The sequence below is a fragment of the Corvus cornix genome, chromosome 6 (assembly GCF_000738735.6).
Source record: "Corvus cornix cornix isolate S_Up_H32 chromosome 6, ASM73873v5, whole genome shotgun sequence".
NCBI lineage: Eukaryota > Metazoa > Chordata > Aves > Passeriformes > Corvidae > Corvus > Corvus cornix.
Window position 1 is genome coordinate 19284603 of NC_046336.1, and position 25090 is coordinate 19309692.

General features: G+C 54.4%; 1 protein-coding gene across 9 annotated transcripts in view; it reads left to right on the forward strand.

The window, feature by feature from the left end:
• Positions 1 to 5591: 5591 nt before the first annotated feature.
• PAX2 (paired box 2) overlaps positions 5592 to 25090 on the forward strand; it is a 103523-nt gene continuing 84024 nt past the window's right edge. For 5 of the 9 annotated variants that reach the window (XM_039554312.1, XM_039554309.1, XM_039554314.1 and 2 more), the window contains exons 1-3: positions 17414 to 18028; positions 21814 to 21982; positions 23279 to 23476. In XM_039554312.1, coding sequence (XP_039410246.1) covers positions 17986 to 18028; positions 21814 to 21982; positions 23279 to 23476 — 410 coding nt within the window. In that variant the 5' untranslated portion in view covers positions 17414 to 17985. Of the gene's footprint in view, positions 5737 to 17413; positions 18029 to 21813; positions 21983 to 23278; positions 23477 to 25090 lie in introns of those variants that run through there. The other 4 variants (XM_039554317.1, XM_039554310.1, XM_039554315.1 and 1 more) reach the window with 2 other exon arrangements.

The following is a 25090-nucleotide window of genomic DNA, read 5'->3' on the forward strand; positions in this document are numbered from 1 at the left end:
CACCTCGGTGCAGGCTGCCATAAATGTTTCAGCTTTTCTGTTCTAATTCTCATGTCTACCGAGTGTTTGACGGCTCTTAAAAACCTCTTTACTTCTTTTCTTTTCCTTTTCCTTTTATCCTTTCCTCTCTTATCCTTTCTCTTCCTCTGCCCTCTCACTCACTTCTTTCTGTCCACAAACGCTAGAAAGGTGGGGGGATTGTTTTCTTCTTCTCATATGTTCTATTTTTTTCGCACATTCTGTTTATTTATCCATCCATCCATCCATCCATCCATCCATCCATCCATCCATCCCTCTTTCATCATCAAATTAAACGTCCCCGTCCTTATTCAGACCTTTTCTCTAATATTAGTAAAGATCAATGTTGGTCTCTCTATCTACCCCTTCACCCTGATTTCCATCTTCTCACTTAGTTCCATGCTTCTTTTATTTTCACCTTCTTTTGCACATTGGCCCAGGGCGTGCCCTGCGTCCCCAGTCTCTCATGGTTTTTACATGATCTTCCATTTTTCCTTTCCTTCTCTCCAGTTCTGGCAACAGCGAGCGGAAGCCCCCCGCCTACGTGTCCACCTCCTTCATTCCTATCCTAATCCACGCTGGGACTCTCCAGATTCCCCAAGCCCCGAGGCACCTCCCGGCCCCTGCGGACCCAGGCTGTCACTAAGCACAAGGGCGCCCGCAGGCCGTCTGGCTGTCGGGTCCCCTTCCTTGAGATAGAAACTTGTGTCGAACTACCTGGAGAAGGAATAAGCAATCACACCGACTCTTCCCAACTCCCGGGAGAGCACTGCCGCCCGCCCGCCTCCAGCCCAGCGCAGGGTGTGCGGTAGCCCCGACCGCGGGAGACTTCACCTGGTTTTGCCAGCCACCGTCTCCAGCCGGGACCACCAGCCGGGGCCGTGGAAACATCCTGGGAAGCGCTTTTGAATCTAAACGTCATCACAGGGCAGCGAGGGATTAACACTCCCCGGCTCCAGGGCTGGGGCAGCAGCCCCCTGGCCGGGCCGAGGCCGGAGCCCCGTGCGCGGCACCGCCGATCTGCACTGCCCCCTCTGGCGGGACGCGCGGCCCGGCCGCCCCGCCGGCAACGGGGCCGGGGCCGCCCTGCTGCTGGGGCGCCGGGAGCCCCGACCCGACAGAGCTGCGCCCCCCTCCCGGCTGCCCCCGAGCCGGTGCAGGAGCTCCCGGCCTGATCCTGGCGGGGGACCCGGCTTCCCGCAGCCGGCCGGGTTTCGTGCGCCGGGGCGCCACCGGGACGCCCGCCCAGCCCACTCCTCCCTGTGCCACGTCCCGGTCGGCAACTTCACGCCAAGAGCCCTGCACCGACGTCGTCTGGCGCAGCTACCCTGGCTCCATCCCGCCCGCTCACCTCCCACCCCCGCCAGCACCCCGACACCCCGCCGGAGAAACTCGAAGGCAGCGATAGTCCCTGCAGCCCGCGGGCGGCCGGGCGGGTTCCATCCCACGGCAACCCTAACCCACCTCCTCCCAGGCACTCACCCCACCCACCCCAAACTTCTCGCAAACCCCTTCCCACTCCGCTGCTCTGACGCCAGCTCAGCCACGGGAAAAGCAGCCTTTCCCCGTGCCAGCAGCATCCCTGCAACTTTGGTAGCTCGAAGTACTCCTGCTCATCTCACAGCCTCTACGGACGGCCCCGGACCAGGGGAGAGGCCCATTCCTTGCTCTGCTCCTCTCACCTCTCCCTTTGTCCTCCCCCGTTCCGCCATCACCACGAAAAAGCACCAGGTGGCCAGCCCAACACTAAGGCAACAGTGCGGGACAGAGCGGCAGCAACACGGGCATCCCGCACCTCTGAAGTCACCCCGAAACTCTCGGGAAAGGGCTGGGTCTGCCCGTGCACGGCTGCCGACCGGACGAACCGCAGGGAGCGGCCTCCGAGTGCCGAAGCCCCCGGCCGGGGTCCAGCCTCGCCTCTGTCCTTGCGTGTCCCTTGCCGGTTCCTCCGCAGGTCCTCTTTTTAATATCCTCTCCACCCTTCAAAGCACACCCTGCCTCACAGAAAGGGAGAGGAGACCTTGGACAAAGGACAAGGCACTCGTTTCCTTACGATGCTCTCAAGCCAAACAGCCAAGCGATGTGCATTTCCCCTCGCCATTGGAAAGCGTCCCTGCTCCCCGTGTCGCTAGTGTCTGCCCTATTACCTGTTGCACCACTTTCTGTCTCGGACTATGGGGAAAGAGCCTGTCTGCCTGCTTTTGCACACCACAGCCCCATCAGGAGTTTATTCCTTAAAACACTCCGTCCTGGTTTCTTTCCTAAAAGGTGCAGGCAGCCAGAGCCCGAGCCCGCAGCGGAGGAGCGGGGAGATTTTCCCTAGTGGTACGAGCGGCCGCGGCCAGAGGGAAGCGGCGGCCGGTGCTGGCTGGGAGCAGGGAGAGCCGCGCTCGCTCTGCCTCCGCATTTCCCTGGGAACTTTCTATTCCGGAGTTAACTATTAACTGCAGGAAAGCAGGCAATTTTCTTCGGAATGCGAACTATTTCCTTTATCCAGCAGATAGATGTTTGGGGTGATTGATTAAAACAGAAATTGATATTAAAATATGTGTCGTAGAACACTTTCCCTGTAGTCACAGTCGCACGGCTACTGCCGCATGCAGGAACAGGCGTCCTGGGCAAGCAACGCACCGAGCTGCTGCCGAGGGTTTTCCTGGCTCGCCAAGAAATGTTTTAATTGTGAAATACATGCAGATATAGTTATAATAGCTCGCATTCATACATTCTGAACAGTGCTGAGCGAAAGGGCACACGGAGGGCGCACAGCAGCACTCACGCGGGGGAAGAAACGCCGGGGGTCCCACCACAGAAGGGGGAGGTGTTGGGATAATGCTTGGTGCTCCCCTCGGGAGCAAAGGCGGGGGCGGGCGTCCAACGTGTCGGCAGGGTCGGTGGGTAAAGAGCAGAGATTCACGTATATAGAGACGGTGTAGGGCCAAACAAGTACTCTAGAACCATTTGTGGGGCACCAATTTGCTGCAAAGAGAGAAACAAGAAATTTTAAGAGGGAAGCCTGTAATTCTAGACTCGAGTTAGATAATACTTCAACACAGATTTAAGGTTGGAAGAGATGTGTGTCCGTTAAGGTACCCATAATCGTTCACTCCTTTTATGTGCAGCAGCACCTGCGCTCCTTGCTTAAGGGTCGCAGTCTGACACTGACGACGACTGTTACACCCCGGGAAACCGGGAAAAGTCCCGTTCCCATTTATCCCGGCCCCACCATGTGTTGCTGCTCTCCCTCGGCCAGCCTCGTGCTAATTAACCTGTGCCCCTTTTAATTAAGAGAGGACTCTCTTGGCGGCGCCCCCTGCTCTGCCCGACGGCGCGCAGCCGCACCTCGCCCCTGCTGCCCCCCGAGGGGCTGGACCCCCAGGCAGCCCCGACCCGGTCGCCAAGCCCGCCCCAAGCCCCTGGGCCGCCCGCCGACCCGCCCCATCGCCCGCAGGGGTGGCTGGCATGGGCACCTGCCCTTCTCGGCCCACTCGGCTCAGCCTCCTGACGATATTTTTCATGCTTCGGCCCCCTCCTTCCTCTCTCTGCCCATTCACACAAACACTTTTATCCAGAGAAAGGGAAATTTTCCGTTCTCTTTTGCTGCTTTTCCCCCTCTTTCCCGGGTTTGCCCCTCTCCCCCTTGCTCCCTTCCCTTCTGTTTCCTTGCTCCTCGCCCCCCCGCCGCAGTTTTGTTTGTCCCAATGCCCGGCCGATCATCGCGGTGTATGAAGTTCTAACTGGTTTGTGTCAGGCAGCTCTCTCTAAGCAGTCTGGCGTGACGGATTAAACATCAACTAGTTAAATAAAAATTAATATCAACTGCCTCCTAACTTCTAATGTCATGTTGTTTATAACTAATGAACTGATTAGGGGATAAACACATCAGGAAGACATTTCTGCTTCCCTGCTCTTTCGAGAGAGATTTGCAGAATTCAAAGTAAATCTCCCAGAGTCCCTTCTGGGTTTCTCCCATACCAGTCTGGAGAGGGAGGACGGGGATTCCGTGGGGTTTGTTGGGGTAAGCTCGGAGGAATCTGATGCATGTGTCAGGGTTAGCTGGACTTATTTACACATCTCACCCAGGAAGCGTTTCAGCGCGGCTGCGAGCAGGGCTCGGGCTGCAGGGAGGTGAGGAACCGCTCCAGACAGATCTGGCGGCTGCTGCAGACCGGGCTGGAGACGGCGTCTGAGGCAAATACTCGTTGCTGCAATTATTGACTTTTAGTGTCCCTTTTTAATACTTAAAATGAAACTTATTTTTTCTTTGCTTGAAGAGGCAATCGATGATTTTTAAGTGATATGAAGGAAAGCGTTCCCTCCACCTTCCTTATTTTCAAAATTCTCCACTTTTCTGGGGCGTGCTTTTTGCCAGTCCGCGTTGTTAACATTTTCCTAAACACTTTAGAAAAAGAAACACATGCACACACATAACCCCCAACAGCCTCATCTTGGAGAGGTCCCAAGCTTTTAAATACTGTTTGCCCAGCACCGCCGGCTCTGACAAGACAATAATAACAGGGGAAGCTTTTTAAAACCAATTTAGCAAATGCAGAAATGTAATTTTAATGAAGAATCGATAGCAGAATGGTTCATTTTTCCTGGGACTCCTTGTTGGAGCTGAGACAGACTTTCAATCAATGGGGAGATAGAAAGGGGGGTAGAAAGAGAGAAAGAAAAATATTCGTTCATTGATGTCTTTAGCACTGGGAATTTTTCTTCTTTTCTTCGCAGCTTTGTTCTATTTATTATTTTTTTATTTTCAGTCGCCAAGCCTTTACCAAAACGCGGTGGTAAGAGAAAGAAAAGAGACTAGTGGACAGATAAATGGAGGGATGGATGGATGGATGGATGGACAATCTCTCAGAGGCAAAAATCTAGGCGCTCACAGAGGCAGACTTCACAGGATTGCCTTCCGTCGCCTCCAAACTAAACAGTGGAATCCCCGTCCCCGCCACCCCACCTAGAGTCTGCCCGGACCCCCGAGCTGAGAGCTGCCAGCTCCCGGGTGGGCTGCACCACCATCTAGACCAATCTCCCGCCCCGTCCCCGACGCGCTCCCCCCTCAGCCTGAGCCCACCGCCTCCCTTTTCAACTTGGAGGAAGTTCCTCCTCTGTCCCGCGTCCCTCTCTCCTTTGCCAGCCCCTCTCCGAGCACATTTTTATGGTAATAAGACAACAAATTAATCTGCTGTTGCAACAAGACTCCCCTACAGGTAGCCAGCTTGAGGGAGGGGGGCAAGGGGAAGCAGATTCAAAGTCCAGGCATTGTCCCCCCTCCCGCAGGATCCCCGCGGGACCCCCCCAGCCCCTTTCCTCCCTGGCTGCACAGCCCTGGTAGACTGGAGCAGGTGAGTCCCTCTCCACTTTTATAAGCAGCAGCACTGCATTTGCTTTGATTGTTATTTATTTTCCCCTCCTTTTAGCCTGTCCCGGCTCAGTAGAGCGGCATTTCTTTCTCTGTGGCTGCTATTTTTTTTTTTTTTTTTTTTTTTTTTTTTTTTTTTGGTGGTGTGGTGCTCTGGTGTGTGTGTGTTGTTATCTAAACCGTTTAGTTTTGGGTGGTTGCGCCTAGATCTCGAAAGTCAGCGGGGGAAAGCAAGACACCCAAGCGGGGAGGAGGAAAGCGAAGAAAAGGCCGCGGCGGATCTACTGGCTTGCAGCCGTCCCGGGGAGACGGGCCATTAGGCAGAGGAGCCATGGCTCAGAGCTCAGGGAGAGCAGGTAAGGCGGGGGGGCGCTGAATATTCAGCAGGGAGGGATGAGACCGTCACCCCCAACTCCCTCCTTTGGCAGGAGGCAGCCTGCCTCTGCTCTCCTCCACACACACCCTCCTCGCCTCGCCAGATCTCCCTCTAACACTTGCTATCTCACCTGATAAATACCCTTTTCCTTACGGGTGCCCGCTCCAGTACCCCTCGAAAGGCCGAGTTCCCACCGTGTTTACCGTGGGAGCTTCGCCAAGGGACCCGCAGCGGAGCCCCCAGACGCGAGCGAGAGCCGGTCCGAGCCCCGGCCCCTTCCCTCCCGGCCCGGTCCTGCCGCCAGCGGCCCCGGGCGCTCCGCCTCGCCTCCCCCAGGCGCGCCCGGGCGGCCGAGCCAGCCCCTTGCCACCGGCCTTTGTCGATTTGCCCCAAACGCGGAGGTCCCTCCCGTCTGCAGAAAGTTCAGGGCATTGCTTAAACTCTTCCGCCAACGATTTCCCTCCCCACCTCGGGAAACTTTTGCTCGCTGTGCTGCTCTGGATCTGCGTAGTGCCCGCCTCGGGCCCTCGGGCAGCCCAGCGCCTTGCCCGGGGCTCCGCGGGGCCGAAGCGCGGGGCTGCGGCGGCGGGGGCCGGGACTGCGCCGCCCCCGAGCGGGGGCTGCCTCTGGACCCCAAACCTGCCCCGCCGACGGACGCGTCTCCGGATCGCCCCCGTCTCCCAGTCAGCAATTTTATGATTTGCAAACAAAGCTTCAAACAAACCCCGCCGGAGAGGTTTTCCTCGGCGCTGCCGCTCGCGGTAAAAGCACAATTACGCGGTTTGGTTCCCTCAAATTAAGTATATAAACAGAGCTTTTAATTCAGGGATTTTTGGAGGTAAAAGGACATAGAGGTTTAAAATACAAACCTCACCGGCTGCCAGCACAGAGCCGTGCTGTTGCCCCGGCTGCCAGTCGTTTGCTGCAGGGGAGGGTTGGAAAAGAAAGGCTGCGGCGGGTGCCGGCAACCGAGGCTAGGAACCGGAGCTAGCAGCGCCGGTTTTCCTTTGTCATTTTTGATGGAGTCGCAGGGTGAAATATCCCCCACCTAGAGAGGGATTCAAGTGCACAAACAGAGAGACACGTATGGGAGACAAATAAAAATATTCGCCATTCAGAAAACAATATCTCTTCTGTCGATAGTTTTCCCGATATAAATGTATGTGCACCACCTCTGTAAATCTCAATATTAAACACGTTGTGTGTGAATATATATATATGCATATACACGTACAAGCTTATGTTTTCATAATCGAACCAATTAAATCTATTATATATGCTGTATACTATATATAAATATGACAAAGATTCACCAAAACGTAAAGGAAAATTACGAAGGCAACGAAAAAGGCCTCCTAAAAGAAAAGGCTACAGAGGCGCTTTTTCGCTATTCTGCACCAAAAATCTTCTAAGCCAAAACTGAAAAAAACCTTCAGAAAGTTTGCAAACCACTCTGTTCCTTTTCCCTTCTGTGTTTTTAAAGGATCTGCCGAAGTCCCTTTGCATCTGAGGTTTAAATAGGGAGATCAATAGAAAACAGTTGTAATGATCTAATTAATTATGGCAAAATTAAAAGCGAGTAGAAAATCAATCTCTGATGGTGTTGAAGATGGAATTAAATTGATAGTCCATCTGTTCACCTCCTAGACCGTATAAATATGCAACCCAAGGACGGAGCTAATGGGATCGAGCTGCCTGGGAGACTCTCTCATTCTCTCTCTCTTCTTTTTACTTCATTCCTTCCCGAAGTTCAGCCCCGCAGCCCCCGTGTTCCCGCTCGCAGCCCTCTGTTCACCCAGCATTTCCCCTCTCGCTGGAGACACGCAAACCGCTGCTTGTGTCGAGCAACTCAAACCGGCAGCAGCAGCTCGCAAATCTGAGGGTACAAAGCCGTGTGGTTGGGGGGGGGCGGGGGGGGAAGAAGCTGAGGAGACAGCGTTCAGTAAAAGCGTGCTCCCTATCGTGCTGTTTTTAAATCAAACGGACATGATGATGATGACGATGGCAACGGAGTAGTTTGAGGATGTTCTCCCTCCTTCTGAGCGTCTTTTTTACAGTGGTCGTGGGTTCAGGAAAGTCAGCCGGATTTCTATAAAATACATGTGTGTTCTGTCAGGGAGAGGCGACACATTGAATTAGTTTTGTTTGTCCGGTTTTCCTGACTGTGAAGCTCTAAGAGCAGAGACACAACGGGAGGCCCTCAGTGCCGCCCTGTCCCGGCGCTGTCCCCCTTCCCCACACACGCCCTGTCCCCGCCGGGCCAGCTTTCCTCAAGTGGGCACTGGGCACTCCTGCGCCGGGCTGTCCTCGGGCTTCCACCCGCCTGCCCACCACGGTGACATTCTGCTGAACGACCAGCGCCACTTGAAAATAAAGGAGAATCGGTGTAATTGCTAAATTAGAGGCATAACTGTATCTGCCCGTTTAAAAAAAATAGTAATAAAGAAATACCCTCTTTCCCCATTTCCCCGGTAATTTGTAGGTGCTGAGCATACGCTAACATCAGGGAGAGCTAGGGCGAGCTGTCAGACTGGAGGAGTTTCCCTCCATCCCGGCTGCTTTTTAATTGTGAAAAATTAAAGCTAGGGGCTGCGGTTCCGTTGGAAAATAACCAATCAAACCGATGATATTATTGCCCGGGTTAGAGCTGCGTGGGGTGGGACGGTGGGGGAGGGTCGTTTAAATAAGTGAAGCCTAAATATAAATCAACTAAGACGGGGGGTCCCGGGCCCGGATCTAACCGCGTGTGCACACCCCCACTATGGGGGCGAAAAAAAATTGACCGTATCTCACCAAGTTGTGTCAATTTAGTTCTGCCAACCCCGAGAGCCGACGGAGGGAGTCCCGCCGGCTTCGCCTGCTGCCCCCAGCGCCGCGCCGAGGCTGGAGCCCGGTCCCGGAGCCCCGCGCAGGGCCGGAGCGGGGGAGAAGGGGAGGGGGGGAGGGCGGGTCGGGTCGGGCTCTGCCTGCGGGGACTTCCCTGCCAAAGTTTGCCTTCCCCTCACACTTCCCCATCCGGCCAAAAAGAGTGCCCCGGGGGGCGAGGGGGGAGGGGGAGCAGCCCGCAGCACCAATCGGATTTATTAATTGATGTATTGAAAAGAAAGATTGATTGACATCTCCTAATGGAAATTACAGCCTCACTTTCCTGCTGCACGCTGCCCTCCCGGCTATCCCTTCATAAAGAAAGCCTTGAGGCAAAAGGTAGATTTTCATTTAAAGTGCCCCGGTCCTCAATTTCACAGATTAGATACATTTTAAACACAGACACACATATTGCAAATTAGAAGCTAATTTAATTATAAATCAAAACTGGGCATAAATCTGCACTCACCACAAAGGATCCATTTAGCAGAATGCAACCACCTCCTCTAACCCTGGAAAACTGCCTTGCAGAAATAACACTACATATACATTGCCAAAGTTATGGATTGTGCACAGTTTAAAGACATCCACGGGAGATATTTTTCCCCACGCTGGGGGAGGGTAAAGCCCCGTGTGTCAGAAATCAGCCGTTCACATGGTGACAATTTCTCTTTCTCCTAGAGCAAGGAATTCTCCGACAAATAAAAGTTTGCATAGATGTAGAAGGTTGTAATTCTGAACTTACAGGCTGGGAGGGAGTCAGAAGAGGCAGATTTTTGAAGTCCAGCAGGTCAGGATCAACAACCATGCTCACACACGCACTCACGCACACACACACCCACAGAGCCGGGGCTCGTATTGATTGGTGACGTTTGGTTTGCAAACCTCAGAGAGGAGAGAAAGGAGGAAAGTACCAGGGTCCGAGTGAGGAGAAGGAAAGGCAAGCACCCGGGAAAAACGCTTCACGCTCGGAAAACCCCTCTCCCTCTGTCCGTCCTCCATCCCGGATCCGCTCGTCCTCTCTCCTCACTGCGTGCCACTCTCCCGCGCCCGCACAGTTGCTCCCTGACTCCGCATCACTCCCGAGCTGCCCAGATGAGGCAGCCAGGGAAACTGGAAGGATTTGGTGTCGGCTCACAGTTCAGTCCTTCCCCGCCCCCTTCACCTTCCAGCTCCTCTCTATAAGTTAGAATTCTCCATTTCCCCCACCTTTCCTTTAATCTCTCTTTCTCTTCCTCCACTACGCTGAGAGACACCCCCCCGCCCCCCCACTTCTTTCAGCACCTCCGTTTTCCCCGCCACACTTCATTCCTCTGCCTCTCCCTCTGTGTCTTCCTCCTCAGAGGCAGTAAACTCCGAGGCCATTAACAGCTGATGTTAAAGAGGCATGAGTCTTCCTGCCACTTTTTTTAATTAGGCGCCTAACTTGAGCTTTGGCGGCTCTCAGCCAGGGGAAGGGAAGGAGCGAGCCCCTCTTTGCGAATGGCACAGGAGGAGAGAGAGCGAAATTCGCCCGTTTTCCCGGCTGTCCCACAAAGAGGGGAAGGGGGAAGAAAGTTTCCCCACCAACTTACGACCACTTTCTCCTGAAGCCCTGTAGACTCGCGTCTTCCCCCCCGCCGCCGATTCAAGCACTGCTCCGCAAGCAGGACCCCCGCGCCCGGCCGGGCAAGCCCCAGCCCTCGACCTGCGGCTCTCGCACGGGGCGGAGGGGCCGCGCCAGGTCCTTTGTTGGGTGCGTTTTCCAGCCTTTGTTTAGCGGTGGAAACGAGCCTGCCTTCCCCGACCCAGCTCCCGGCGCATCCCATCGGGACCGGAGAGCCGTCCGTGGCGGAGGGAAGCGGGGGCAGAGGCAGGGCTCACAACAGGGCTTGGGAAGTGCTGCCAGAAACGCAGCAACTTTCTCCGGGGAGGTGGATTCGTGTGTGTATAGAAATTGTTCGGGCTCAGCTTGGCTGGGAAGGAAAAGAATATAGGAAGGAAGGAAGGAAGGAAGGAAGGAAGGAAGGAAGGAAGGAAGGAAGGAAGGAAGGAAGGAAGGAAGGAAGGAAGGAAGGAAGGAAGGAAGGAAGGAAGGAAGGAAGGAGGAAGGAAGGAAGGAAGGAAGGAATTAGGAAGGAATTCGGAAGGAAGGAAGGAAGGAATTCGGAAGGAAGGAATTCGGAAGGAATTCGGAAGGAAGGAATTCGGAAGGAATTCGGAAGGAAGGAAGGAAGGAAGGAAGGAAGGAAGGAAGGAAGGAAGGAAGGAAGGAAGGAAGGAATTCGGAAGGAAGGAAGGAAGGAAGGAATTCGGAAGGAAGGAAGGAATTCGGAAGGAATTCGGAAGGAAGGAATTCGGAAGGAAGGAATTCGGAAGGAAGGAATTCGGAAGGAAGGAAGGAAGGAAGGAAGGAAGGAAGGAAGGAAGGAAGGAAGGAAGGAAGGAAGGAAGGAAGGAAGGAAGTCAGTCTCGAGGCATATCTATGGCTTTCTAAGGCATGTGTGAAGAAGTCTGCTTCCAACTTCCCCCGCCAGCCCTGCGGAGGGAGTGGAGCGAAGGGGTCGCCCCTCTCCCCGGTGGGTCTCTTTGTGCGATCATTTTTGGAGATGTGAATCCCAGGCAGTCATTACCACACTTTGGCCCCTCTGACTGCTGGAATTACCCTTTCCGGGGACTTTAATGGGCAAGCCATAGGGTTTTTCGCTGATCCGCAGCAGTTTTCGCTGCCTCCCCGTTTTTATGGGTGTATTATAGTTAGGGGTTATATAAATGTTTTTGCGTGTGATAACTGTAAATCCTAACATTTGCAAATCGCCCTGAGGCAAACTAACCTTGGACGGGCAGATAGAGGGAGGGAGGATCTCCCACTACTGCTGATTAAAAGGAGACTTTAATAAGCGTCTAATTCACTCATCGGGAGTTTTATGGAGAAATTAGAGGACAAAAAAAAAGACATCTCCAGCGTGGGGGGGAGGAGGCAATAGAGGGGGGCTCCCACCCCTCTACCCCAGCGGCAGCCCAGGGCAAAGGCAAGAGACAGCAGGGCCTTGCCAGTGGCACAGTCTCCTATCACGAAAGAGGCAGGGTTCACATCTGGGCCAGTTCGTTTTTGGGTCAGAGGAGCAGCACGAAACCCCCCTGCCCTCAGCCCGCTCCTCCGCTCCGGGGCAAAGAAATGAGCAGGCAGACGACCGGAGGGGCTCTGGGACTGTGAGACAGACAAAAGGAGAGATCGGTGGCAGGAATTTTGTGGCGAGTGGGCGAAGCCGGCCCGCGGAGGCCGCCTCGACGGGAGACAGGTCTGGGGACCCCGCTTGCAGCGGGGGCTCCTCCAGTCCGCACTGGGTGCGAGGTTCGGGGGCAGGGATGGACCGAGACCCCAGCTCGGTGCTGGGAGCCGTGTGCCCCCTCCCTGCCTTCTTGCTTAGGGTGAGAGGGGGCAGGCTGGGGCGGCCTGTGCTGAGGCCGCCCCTGTTCCCATATGTCTGTGGCCCGGGAGGCTTGGAGACTCGCCCCAGCTCCGGCCGCCCCGGTGCGCTAAGAGGCGGCTTTGTTGCAGAAGTGTCTCTTCACATTGTTGGCTCTCCCCCCCCTTCACTCTTTCTTTCTTTCTTTTTTTTTTCTCCTTTCCTTTTTATTCCTTTTTTTTTTTTTTCCCTCAATGAGGCTGCAAAAGGTCTTCGGCTTGTCTCGTTTTTGTGGCAAACGCTCTCTTGTAAAGAGGAGAGGTTAAAGTGTCGGTGACTGAATAAAGAGCAGCACACGTGGGCTATTACCATTCAGGGCAAACAAATGCAGAGAAGGGAAAAGCCAGCAGCAGGCAGAGAGAGGGGGGAGCGCAGCCCCCCCGGTGCACACACGCACCCGCCCCGCTGGCAGGGCCCGGCCGCCGGCCTCCTCGCGGCCCCGGCATCCCCCAGACATGCAACCCACCCATGGCTCACAAAAGAGCTAGAGAAAGAGAGAGGGGGAGACATGAGGGGGTCTTAGATGGGAAAAAAAGAAAGTAGCTTTAGGGGGAATGTGCTGTGGAGTGTGAAATTGCAGCCCGTGGTGCTCCATATTGTACCAGAAGCTCTCCAAAAACTCATCCTCCAACGTGACCAGAGGTGCTTAGAGGGGGAGAAAGAGGGAGAGGGGAAGAGGGGCTCGGAGACACAGGGGGAGGGGAAGGATGGGGGTCTTTTATTCTTTTCGCGCCCTCTTTCTTATTAACTGTTCGTTTAAAACCTAACTTTATGTTTATTTGTTGAACTCGGCCACCAAGAGCAATCTCGGGTGTACTGGGCAGAGCGGCTGGGGGAACGGGGAGGAGCAGATGGACGCTGGCTGCCTCCCTTAGCCCTGCTGGGCCCTACCCGGCCCTACCCGGCCCTCGGGAATCCTCTCACACAGCTTCGATCCTGTTTCCATATCCCCATGCTACTGCTCGGCACCTCCGCCCTGCCCCATCGCCCGCTCCCCTCCGGGATGATCAGACCACAGCACCGCTACAGAGAAAGTGTGGATACCCCTTTCATCTGGGCGCTTGTTGGCGAGAGGCAGGGAGAAATCTCAGGCCAGAAATCATCCTGTCCTCAGACAAAGCACCCCAAAAGTCGTCCGGGAATGTTTTATCAAAGCGTGCCCTTCCTTGAAGATCCCTCTGATGCTCACACACATGCCGACTCCTTCTGTTAAATGCTCGCATCTTTGTGGGGCCTTTTTATAATTTTTTCCCTCTTCATCTTTTCACAGACAGGGATTTTGCCACTGACTTTCTCACGAGAGGTTAAATTAGTTGACACAGAAACTATGTATCAGAAAAATACACATAGAAGGTCAGCATAGATTTATTCTGTGAATTCATAAATATGGTGCTGAGAACATTAAGGGTTGAGCTAAACCATCTCCAAACTACCAACATTTAGGCTGTAAGTGTTTGCACACTTGACAAGGGGAAGAAGACAGGCAGGGTGTGGAGCCGAGAACTTAGCAGCATCTCCATGTTGTACAGATATCGTACCTCCGCAGCATGCCCTCCTGCATCCTATGGCCATAGGTCGCGTTTAGCTGTTTTCCAGCGTAACTGGCTACAGACAACCCACAGAAAACAGGGAACCAACGTGGGTGCAAGTGCTGGCTCTGGAGCCGACTGCGATCACAGGCACAACCTTTTACTCCAGGCCTGAGCTCTCCGAGGGGCTCCCCTCGCTGCCCGACCCCTATTGTTCCTGAGCATAGCGCCCTTCCCAAGTGGGCAGCGGAGCAGGGGGAGCAGCTTCCGAGAGCAGTGTCTGTAGAACCTGGCTGCCAGGGACAAGGCGAGGCGGCAAGTTAGCGAAGCCAAGGCAGCATGGCAGAACTCAAAGGACTTCGGAGGGAACCTGACAGGGCCCTCGAGGTTATGTGTATTGGAACCAAGGGTGGGAAACAGGATCAATGCAGAAGATTTCGACTTGATCAGCTGGACAAAGCCAGCTAATGAAGCAGATCGAAAGATGGCTATCACTACTATCAACTCACCCCAAAAGTTTATTTTTCTTAAAATTTCCGCAGGGAGGCGGCCGCCTCTTCTGAAGTGTAAATGTTTCTAGCTTGGGGGGGGGGGGGGGGAAGGCTGGGTTAAAGAAGAAGGGGGAGATCCTCAGATCCTCTTTGAGAAAAAGAAATAGAAGCAGGAGAGAAAAAAGGAAAAGGAAAGCAAAGAAAGGAAAAAGAAAAGAAAAGAAAAGAAAAGATTAATCTAAAGTGGGGCAGGGGAATAAGTACCCAGGGCTCGTGAAGTGGAATAGGTGTGAAACTATGGGAGTAGAAAGAGGACCGTGGTCTTGGCCTTGCCCGGTTCCTCGGGACACACGGCAGTGCCCGGGGGCGTGCGGGCAGGCCGGTATTTTTAATTTGGGTAGGCAGAAACTGTTCAGTGGATTTAAACGTTGACAAAGCAATACTTCCAGGAAGTCTGGTGTGGGAAGGGGCACCAGGTGATATTGCGGTATGTGTGGTGGAGGGAAGGGAACAACTAGCAGACAGTCTTCCCTTCCCTTCCCTTCCCTTCCCTTCCCTTCCCTTCCCTTCCCTTCCCTTCCCTTCCCTTCCCTTCCCTTCCCTTCCCTTCCCTTCCCTTCCCTTCCCTTCCCTTCCCTTCCCTTCCCTTCCCTTCCCTTCCCTTCCCTTCCCTTCCCTTCCCTTCCCTTCCGAAGCTGTCTTGTTCTACCAGGCTCAGGGTTCCCCGGTTTTCTCGGGTTACCTCCGTGCCGTGGGATTCAGGCTTCGTGTCGCAGAGTGCTCATTTTGTGTATTTCTCGAGTCTGTTATTCCTGTCTTTCTTCTCAGTGATATGGGAAAACAGTCAGGAAACTAAGGCAAAATACATTGTCGGGAGATTTGGGATTCGCCGGCTGCCCCAGCCCACCACCAAGCTGTTATCTCCTCACCGTACAATCGGCAGCTACCAAGGCTCAGAGCATCTCTGAGAGAGGGTCCATGAACCCACCAAGTGTTAGTGCAGGCGCAGGGAGTTCCCTTCCACCGGGCATTGCCGGGGGCTCCCGCCCGCATCTCCCGCTCTGCCTTCGGGCTCGGCTGTGTACCTAAGCGCGCCCCCAAGGGCGCGGGGCAATGGGGAATGCCTGGGGCGGAAGGGAGGAAGAGCAGGGGTGGCTGCTGGAAGACGAGAAGTGACCTAGACCGGTCGGTGAGGGAGAGTTGTAACAGGGCCATTTCCAGCCACGGGCAACGCGGGAGGCGCCGAGTGGCGGGAGGGGCTCCCGGCAGCGGCGATAAGCAGGCTCCCGGCCCCGCCGCGAACAGGAGACTCTGCTGCCGGGGGGCTCGACAGCCACCGTTGTCCCACCAACAGATACACGCGGGCCGTGCCGGGCCGTGCCGGGCCGTGCCGGGGATCCCGGCGGGATCGCGGCGGCCCGGGCCCGCCGCCGGCCGTTCCCCGCTCTGCCAAGCGACCGGAGGGCTCCATCTAGAGGCCGCGGTGGGGAGCGCCGCCGCCCGCACCTGAGCCTCGGCCGCCCCCTCCGCCCCTGCGCGGGGCGGCCCCGCCGCGGCCGTGCCCGGAGCCCGAGGCGGGAACGCTGATAAGGGACCCGGCGGGCGGGCGGGAGGCGCTGCGGGCCCCGCGCGGGAGGGCGAGCTGCGGCCGGCGGGTCAGAGCCACGGCGCGTCCACGGTGAGCCGGGCACCCTGGTCCGGCAGCGGGGCAGCCCGCGGAAAGCAGTGGCCGCCCTCAGCTTGGCGTGAGGCGGCAGTTCCCCGGGAGGGACGGAGCAGTGCCTTTGCCTTCGCCAGGCGCGCGGCAGCGATCACCGGTCCTGAGCGGGCAGCGCAGAGCCCCCACTCCCGCGGAAAATTCGCCCTGTGCAGGAGTTGCTGCCAGGAACGGGCAGGGCCGCCTCAGCCGTGCCCTCCGCGCCTGTCCTCAGCGCAGCCCCGCAGTCACCGAGGACTCACTTCTATGTAACCCCGGTGGTGTAACAAAAAAATTTTATTTTCCAAATCATCCTTTTTTTGCACACAAGGGAAAGACAGAGGGGAGAGAGAAAGATAAAACATCAGCTGAAGTGCCAAAATGATTTATGAGACAGTGGAAAATATTTCATAAAGATCTCTCAGACATTCTTTACTTAAAGCGGTTAGAAAAAAAAGGGGAGGGGGGGCTGTTTTGTGACAGATAAGCAGAGGGATGGGGAAGGATGAAGGAGGAAAAGAGAAGGAAGTACATTTCAGTTGATGGTAAACTCTCAAGTCTGAAAGTCAAAATTGAGCTCATAGAAATTTCTGTCTTCCCTTTTTGCCCCTGGTTATTACGCTAAGAAGGTGTTTCTTACTTGCTCTATATTGCTCTGCTAGGTCAAAGCCATGTCTTTTGGCAGTAGACTTATTAGTGAAATAATTTAAAAATCCCACGCTAGCATTAAAAAAAAAAAAAGAAAAAAAAAAAGAAAAAAAAAAAAAGACGCAGCAGAGATGGGGAAAGTGTGAGATTGGATTTGCTGTTATATTCCCCAAATGCGTGTGAGGGAAAACTTTGCAATGACTGAAACGGGCCCTATCTCTCAGTTTAAAGAGGTGCAAGAAGCTCGCTTGCTCCTTCGTTCTCTCTCTGTCTCGTTCTTTCTTTCTTTCTCTCGGTCTGTCTGGCTTCTATTTATTTTTCTTTTTTTTTTCCTTCGTTATACATTCCCCTCTTGATCTCTCTCTCCTCTGGCTGTCTCTCTCCTTTTTCTTTTCCTTCTTCTCTCTCCCTCACCTCCTTTCTTTCTTTCTCCCACACTAAGCCGCACACCACGGGAGCCTTGATGTGTATCGAATCCCCCTCCTGTGCCGCTTTACCCCGAGTAAAGTCTCCGGTACAAAAAAGCGGAGCGTGAGAAGGGAGATGAAACTAGCAAGGCGTGTGTGCTTGTGTTAAATAAGGGAGTTAAGGATCCTGAGCCGCAAGTGACAACAAAGCGGGGCTCACGTCCGTTCCCGCGGGCCGGGCAGGGGCGCCGCCGCCCCGCACACGCAGGGCCCGGGGCGCTCCGGAGCGCGCGGCCGGGGCTCCCCCGCCGCCGGGTCCCGCAGGCAACGGCCCCCCCCGCGCCGAGCGCCGCCGGCCCGGCCCTCCTCTCTCTCCTCTCCTCTTCTCTCCTCTCCCCTCTCCTCTCCTCTCCTGGCCGCGCTCGGCTCGGCGCGCTGGCGAATCAGAGAGTGTCGGAATCTATTGCCTTTGTCTGACAAGTCATCCATCTCCGGGGAGGCGGGCGGGGGGCTGAGGGCGCTGCGGCTTTTAGAGAGACACACACCGGGAGCGGAGGCTCCAGTCTCCGGCCCCGGCTTCTCGCAAGCACTTCCCACCTCGGGCGAAAGTCCGCCGGGCGCCGGATCCGCCGCCCGGCCGAGAGGAGGGGTCGCGCCCGCCCGCCGCTCGCCGCTTTCCCGGGGATTGCTACTCTGCTTTGAACTTAAATGAACTAGCCCCGGACCGCGGGAGGAGGAGGAGGGAGAGCCGCGTCCTCCTGCGCCTTCTGCCGCCTGGCCGCCGGCCGCACCTTGCTCCGGCACCCCCTCCCCGCCGCCGGGGATGCTCTGAGCCCTCCCAGCCATGACACCCACCTGCCCCCCGGCGCCGCCAGTCCCTCGCTCCCACGGACTCTGCTGACTCCCCCAAGGCCGGCGCAACCCTCCCGCCCCCCGGAAAGTACTTCGCTGCCCGCTCTGCCGGGCAGGGGGCCCAGCGCATCCTGCCGCTCCCCTCCTCTCCTCTCCTCGTGTGCTTTTTTGTTTTGTTTTGTTTTCCTTTTTTTTTTTTTTTTTTAATTTTTTTCTCCCCTAAGTCTTGAAGTTGAGTTTTAGAGGCGACACGGCGGCTTCAGCCGATTTCTTCCCATTCCTTTGCCTCCCCATGGATATGCACTGCAAAGCAGACCCCTTCTCAGCAATGCACCGTGAGTACTGGAGCCCGGCTCCTTCCGCTGCTGTCCCTTTCTCATCCCTTCATTCTTCCTTCCCCAACCATCCTTCCTCACCTGATCCTCCTTCAGGTCCACCTTTCCACCCTGGCCGATAAACGGCTTAGAGAGGCGTTCAGAAGGCAGGACGGATACTGCCGGCCAGACCAGCAGAGCGAGGATGCCGGGCAGCCCTGGAGCCGAGGGGAGCAGAGCTCCGTGCCGGCACTGGGGCGGGGGCCAGGACCCCCAGTCCGAGGGCAGGGGACTGTGTGCGGCTGTGCCTGTGCTGCGTGCCCTGTGTGTGCCAAAGAAAGGCCCCTCTGAACCAGCTCTATCCTCCGCAAAAACACTTTCCCCATCGTCCCTCAGACAACAGGAGTTTATTCGGACTCGTGTCAGTCCCCGGGACGGGCCCTTTCTCTGCCCGTGCCCAGCCGGGCCGGGACTCCCCGCAACCCTCCGCGGCTTTAACCCCCCAGATTTCCCCGCGGTCCGATGCTGTTTGCTTTGACTTTGGATTTCAGTGGCAGGAGGGAAGACGCCAGTTTCAAATTAATGGCGGGATAGTCGGTGGCTGTTCCGTGAGTCGTTTTGGTTTGGCGAAAGGTTGGACTGCGGGAAAAATAGGACAATTGTATGGTTGGGAGACGAAGTGGCTTTGGAGACTCCCAAGAAGCCACGATCCCTCCTGGTTTATTTACCAGATACCCGGTGTGAATTTTAAGTACATTCCTGGCACAGAGGAAAGGGCATTCGTGCTTTATTTTCAATTTTAAAAGGCTTTCTTAAGAGGGGGAGGAAGGAAAGCGAAAAGCCCCCTTTACCAGGGACTGTAACCAGGAATTTCCAGTGATTTTAATTTAACCACAGGAGAGAAAACAATTCCGATATTTAAACTGAAGAAGAAAAAATACAAATAGAAAGCCGAGATTGAGAGTATGTTGAGTCAGGAAATGAATAATTAAGAGCAATTTGTAACTTTTGACACCGAAACTTTTGAGGACACGCCCTGCCCGCTGCATAAAACACACATCGAAAAGATAGAAAATGTAAATGCTTGAAGTTTAAAAAATCCCGATTTTGCCTTGAGAAGGAAGGGGCAGAAATATAAACCCATTACTAAATCCCCAAACGCAGATGTAGGTAACTGCCTTTTTGTTTCCTAATAATTGATTTCCAGAATACATTGCTTAAAATGTGAGGTTTAATTTCCGAAGAGCTTTAACAGCAAACAGTCCGTGCATTAGACATTATTTTTAGTTTTCAGCGGTGCGACCTGTTTTCAGATGCGATGTCAGTAATTCTGGCTCCAGTATGATCCAAAATGCCTCGAAAGAGGCATTTCACTGTCGCTGATTTTTTAAAAACTCCAGAGAGATTCCTGACCAATTTTTGGCTTCCGATTAGGGGAAAGAAAAAAAAAAATACAAAAAAAACAAACCCAGAACAAAACAAAAAAACCCCACCAACATTTGATTCGTTGGCTAAAATGTATTTCTGGAGCTACAGACCTGGATATTATTAAGCAATTAAAACAGATGCGGGCGCAGGCTCCTGACACACAGACAGACAGACAGCAACACACGATTGGTACGACAGCGGCACGACTGGGTCTGTGCGGATACAGATGCCGGCACTTACAAGCAGAAAAATACACGTAAATATCTGACTGCTCCGATAGAAAGAATCTTAGAAAACCATGGGGCAGAGCAAAACAAACTCGTGTGAAAAATACCCGGACTGCAATAATTTGAATTATTAATTTTTAATCTTTTTGCATCTGCTGCCTTTTAATACTTTGTAATGCGAGTTATAATAGGTGCTTTGAATTATTTATCATGGAGTTGCCGAAGAAATTGCTATCCTGTAACTTTAGAGGCAACATGTGCAGAAGGGGTTCTGAACAAATGAAGGAAGAACACAACAATATATACCCGCGGGTTTTAGTAGAGGAAGATAAATATCCCCCGTCCCCTCTGAAACCCTAAATATGTTTTTAAAAATACTAACAAAAGAATGCAAAAAATAACCCCGGTTCACCGGGGAACGACGAGAAAGCCAGCCGGCGCCCCGGCCGATGGGGCTGGGAGGGGATGTGTGAAGGTGTTACTGAAGGGGTGGGGGAGATGGGAAAAACTCTATTTGTGCGAAAGGACTCGGATCGATCGCAGGGCAATGAGAGTTTCCACTAAGTTCAGAGCCAATAAGTCAGTGTCAGAAGCAGGAGAGAAAAAAACCCTCAACGAAAATACAAACAGATCATTTTTCAGCAAACTGCAAAACGAACTAAGATCTCTTGGCGAGGAAAATACAGAGGGTTAGGGTTGTATGAAAAGAAAGCTTTAATACAGAGTGCACTCCACAGCTATATCAGCTGGATATTCCGGAGACAGAGACGCTCAGGTAGCAGCGCCAGCGAAGCTGTACCGCCTGCGAGTGGGCATCTCCCCATGCCCGGGCAAAGGCGAGCTGCTCTCGGCTCTAACGTAGACGTTGGATTCACGACGAACTGTCTAGTCGCGTCCCAAAAGGAGATATTTCCCTTTATCCCTGTCACTCCGTTTCTCGTGCCCACGCTTAGCAGGTGCATAGTTATTTTTTTTTTTCCCCAAGTTATTTCTAGAAATGGAGAAAGACAGATCGGGGGGGAAAAGAGATCCTAGCAGTCCTATCTGAGAGAGAGCGGGCTTTTGCCTGGAAAGGGGGGAACAGATGAAAACAGATAATTTAAAGTCTCCCTGAATTAGGTTTTTGTGGTGGAACAAAAACCCGGAACCGTACGAGTCTGTTAATTTTTTTTTTCCTGGAAAATTTTTCCTGTAAAGATCGAAAGCTAATGAGAGAGAGGGTCCGCCTGTAAAGGAGCACCAGCCGCGGGTCTCAAAATATTTTCTTTCTCTCTCTCTCACTCCATTTCTTTCCCTTTCTCTTTTTCTCTGTGAGTCTTTTCAACTCGCATCCCAAAATAACGGTATAGGACTGCTTGCATGGGGGACATGCCGCGGGGTGAGGGAGGGCGGAGTTCGCGAGGAACTGTAATTGACAACGTGATAGAAAATCCTGGAAAGAAAATGAGAGAAAAAGCCCAGGAGTAAAGAGAAGGGGGTCTGCGGCAGAGTCTGCCCGGAGCCTCTAAGAGGTCGAGCTCTGGAGTTTGGGAGTGCATTGCTACCCTGCTCTGGGGAGAGGAGCGGGCGCGGGCGCTGTTTCCATCTTCGGCCCATCACAATGGCCCTGAGAATCCACCGCTCCGTCATCCCGGTCGGGACCGCAGGAGGAGAGCGGCTCGGGGAGGGAAAGTGGCGTACGGGAAGGTGGAGGACAGTCTTCCCCCGGTTCGGGAAAATTCACTCTGCCTTCTCTTTCCATCTTTCCATCTTTCATCTTTTTTCTTTTTCTCTTCCATCTATCTAGCTTTCTTTCTTTCTTTCTTTCTTTCTTTCTTTCTTTCTTTCTTTCTTTCTTTTTTCTTTTTCTTTTTCTTTCTGCTTCCATTTTTTCTTTTCTTTCTCTCTTTATATTTCCTCATCCTTTTCTTTCTTGTTATCTCTCTCATTTTCTTATTCTCCCTCTTTTTTCCTTCTTCTTTCTCTCCTTCCCCCTTTTTATCTTCTCTCGCTTCCCCACGTCCTGTCCCCCACTCTCGACCCCCGCCATCACCTCCATCCATCTGTAATGACCGGAGATTTTGCAGTACGAGTGGTAAAGAATCCACGACTAACGGTGTGTTTCTGGTGTGCGTGGGTTGTTGTGTTTTTTTTTTATTTCTCTTTCCCCAGCAGGGCACGGGGGTGTGAACCAGCTCGGGGGGGTGTTTGTGAACGGCAGGCCCCTACCTGACGTGGTGAGACAAAGGATAGTGGAGCTGGCTCACCAGGGGGTGCGACCCTGTGACATTTCCAGGCAGCTGCGGGTCAGCCACGGTTGTGTCAGCAAGATCCTGGGCAGGTAAGGAAAGAGGCAGCTCCTTCCCCTCCCCTGAGACTGCAACGTTGCATCCCTTCCCCGCTCCAGTATGACCTTCCGCCCTTCCCGCGGCACCGGGCTCTCCCCGCCACGACCCCGAGCGGCCCCAGCACCTTCGCACAGTGGGGACCCGCGGCTGAGCAGGGCCCCCTCCTCCAGCTGGCAAGGACGTGTTTCTCCCCCGCCTCCCCCCTTCTCTCACCGGCGGTGTTTGAAAACTCCTGGGAAGACAAAATAATTTGAGAAGGGTGGGCGGGAGGGCGGGAAAGAGAAGGGACGGGAGAAAGAAAACGAAAGAATGACCAAAAAACCCCAATCCAGCAACAACAAAAAAAACCCTAACTCACAACAATCCGTAAGCAGCCTTACCAAATACATGGGTAAATAAACAAACAACGGGGAAAATAAATAAATAAATAAATGCCCGCGGTAACCGGTCATCGCCAAATGCGGTGTGCAATATCCCTAGGGGTTACTCGGGGAGACCCGGAGCCGTGGCCCTGCCGTTTGAATGCGGAGCGGTGTGAGCGGGCGGCAGAGCCCCAGCCGCCGGGTTCGTACGGTATGCGCGCTGCCGTGCCTGGCGAAGGCCAGGACAGAAACGCTGCCGGCAGCAGAGCTAATGGCCAGCGGGGAGTGGGCTGGAGGTGCCCTGTACGAGCACCCGCTTTAGAGGGACGCCAGGCCGGGATAAACCGCTCTCTTGCACCCGCAGCCCGGCCAGCGCCCCGAGTCGGGAGCGGCCGGCTGGGAGATCCAGGCGGGGGAATGCGAGCCCGCCACTGCTCGTTCCCCACGCCCCCTCCCCGGCCGCCCGGCCCGATCCCGCGTTCGGCGGGCTTCACCTCCGAACGACGGGGAAGGTTTCTGTTTTATTTCCCGACCCCATGGCCTAAAAGAAGTGTGTGCGCATAAAGCCGGGGAAGGGGGAGGCAGCGCCCCTCACTTCTAGCACACACACACGCACACACACACACAAAAAAAAAAAAAAAAAAGAGGGAAAAAAAAAGGGGGAAAAAAACCCCCAAAACGGAGAGCGAGCCCTAGAGAGGCGAAGGGATTGCCTTAGCCCCAGGTCAGGCCGCCTGGTGCCTCGCGGAGCCGCGACATGCACCTCCCGAGCGGCCGCGGCCCGACGCCGCGTACCCGCGGGCCGAAGCCGAGGTGGGGCACGGGGCAGGGGGCCGCGGGGCGCTCTGGGGGGCAGTCGGGCTCTGAGTGTTCGAGGACGGCGGAGCCATTCCTGACACGGCAGGTCACTGACCGTCTTTTGTGCAGGTATTACGAGACGGGAAGCATCAAGCCCGGCGTGATCGGAGGCTCCAAACCCAAAGTGGCCACCCCCAAAGTAGTGGATAAAATCGCCGAGTACAAGAGACAAAACCCGACAATGTTCGCCTGGGAGATCCGGGACAGGCTATTGGCCGAGGGCATCTGCGACAACGACACGGTCCCCAGCGTCTCCTCCATAAACAGGTAAGAGGAACCCCGCAGCTCGCGGTCCAGTCGCATCTTTACGGCCCTATAAAACCCCTTCCAACAGCGAGGACGGCCTAATCATTCCTCGGTCAGGGTAGATCCAGCCTTCTCCAGTCCCCTGCCAGCAGCGGAATCCGTGGGCATAGCCCGCCAGTCCCCGGCCCGGTCCAGCGGGCACTCCCCGGCTCCGCCGTGACTTCCGAGCTCAGTTCTGGGCAGCGGGACCGAAAACAGCTGCCCGTTCCGCCAGCGCCCGCAGCGAGCAGCGGGTGCGCGGATCTGTGCCGGGGCTCGCTGCCGCAGGGCCGCAGCGTGTGCCCGCCGCCTGGCCCGGGGGCAGCCGGGGGTCGGGGGAGCGCTGCTGCGAGAGCACCTGAGCTCCCGCCGAGCAGCCCGGCATTGCCACAAGCTTTGGGTGCTGTTCAGGCTGGAGGGGTAATGGGCTGAGGAGCCGGGGTTTCCCGTGTCTCTCGAACACCCCTACCGGGTGTAGATGACCTCCAGCCTTGCCAGGGTATTAGAGCTCTGAGCCGAAAGGCTGCCGTCATTTTCTGCCAAGCCGAGCTCACAGCCGCGAGCCGCTGAGCGCGGGAGGAAGGATTCCCTTGCACCCACTCCCCCGGCTCCCTCCCCGTCGGTAGCCCGAGGGAGCGGCTAAATTTGCCGGGCGGTTCTTTACTCGGCTGGGCAGCGCTGCTCTCCGCGGTCCCTGTGGCCCCGACTCGGTCTGATCCCTGCCCTCGAAGAAGGCTGGGCAGCAGCAGAATCGATTTCGCACTAGCGAACCATCCCCCCCCCCCCCCCCCCCCCGCCCTCCCCCATTTCCTCCAACGGCTGTTAGGGTGCGAATTTTGTTGTTGGAGGGACTCAGATTTGGTCTCAGGTTTGAGGTGAGAAAAATAACTATATGACAGGCAAAAAAACAGGATCGATGCAGGAGAAAAGGGAATAGATGTAATCGAGTACTGACAGACGTCAAAGCACTCAGACTGTTCACATGTCTGCACTTTCAAACACAGCGTACATAAGACCTTCACACTTCGGCAACACAACACTCTTGTGCACACGGAAAAGTAATTACACTCTTTTAGTGTTATGTATGTACAGATACCCTGACCATACCCACAGAAACACAACCTCTAGAAACAGAGTAACACAGAGATACTTGCAAAAGGTACATACATAGGCATGAAATACCTCACCAACAGAGTAAAAATACGTGAAATTTTGGATGCCATCCCAAGTGTGTGGCTCTTCCCAGTCAAATAAACATACATAGGGTATGTGTAAATAAGCATGCAGGCTTTTGTAGTGTCTACATTGACAAAATGCACAAATCGGTATATTGGCCCTTTTGATATATAACAAATTTAGCCAGATTAAAAAAAATAAAACCAAAACCTGGTGTATTTATAGCAAGGGAAGCAAAAAATAAATAGCAAGGAAAACACAGTGGTATTTTTTTGTCCTGCACTTTTCATGGCAGATTTATCAAAATACGTCTAATAACTCAGACTGTGTATTTCTAAATCTGGCATCCTATATAAATGGGTTTTAATATTTTGCAAATGATATGGAATTATCCCAAATCATCTTGAAAACAGCAGGTAG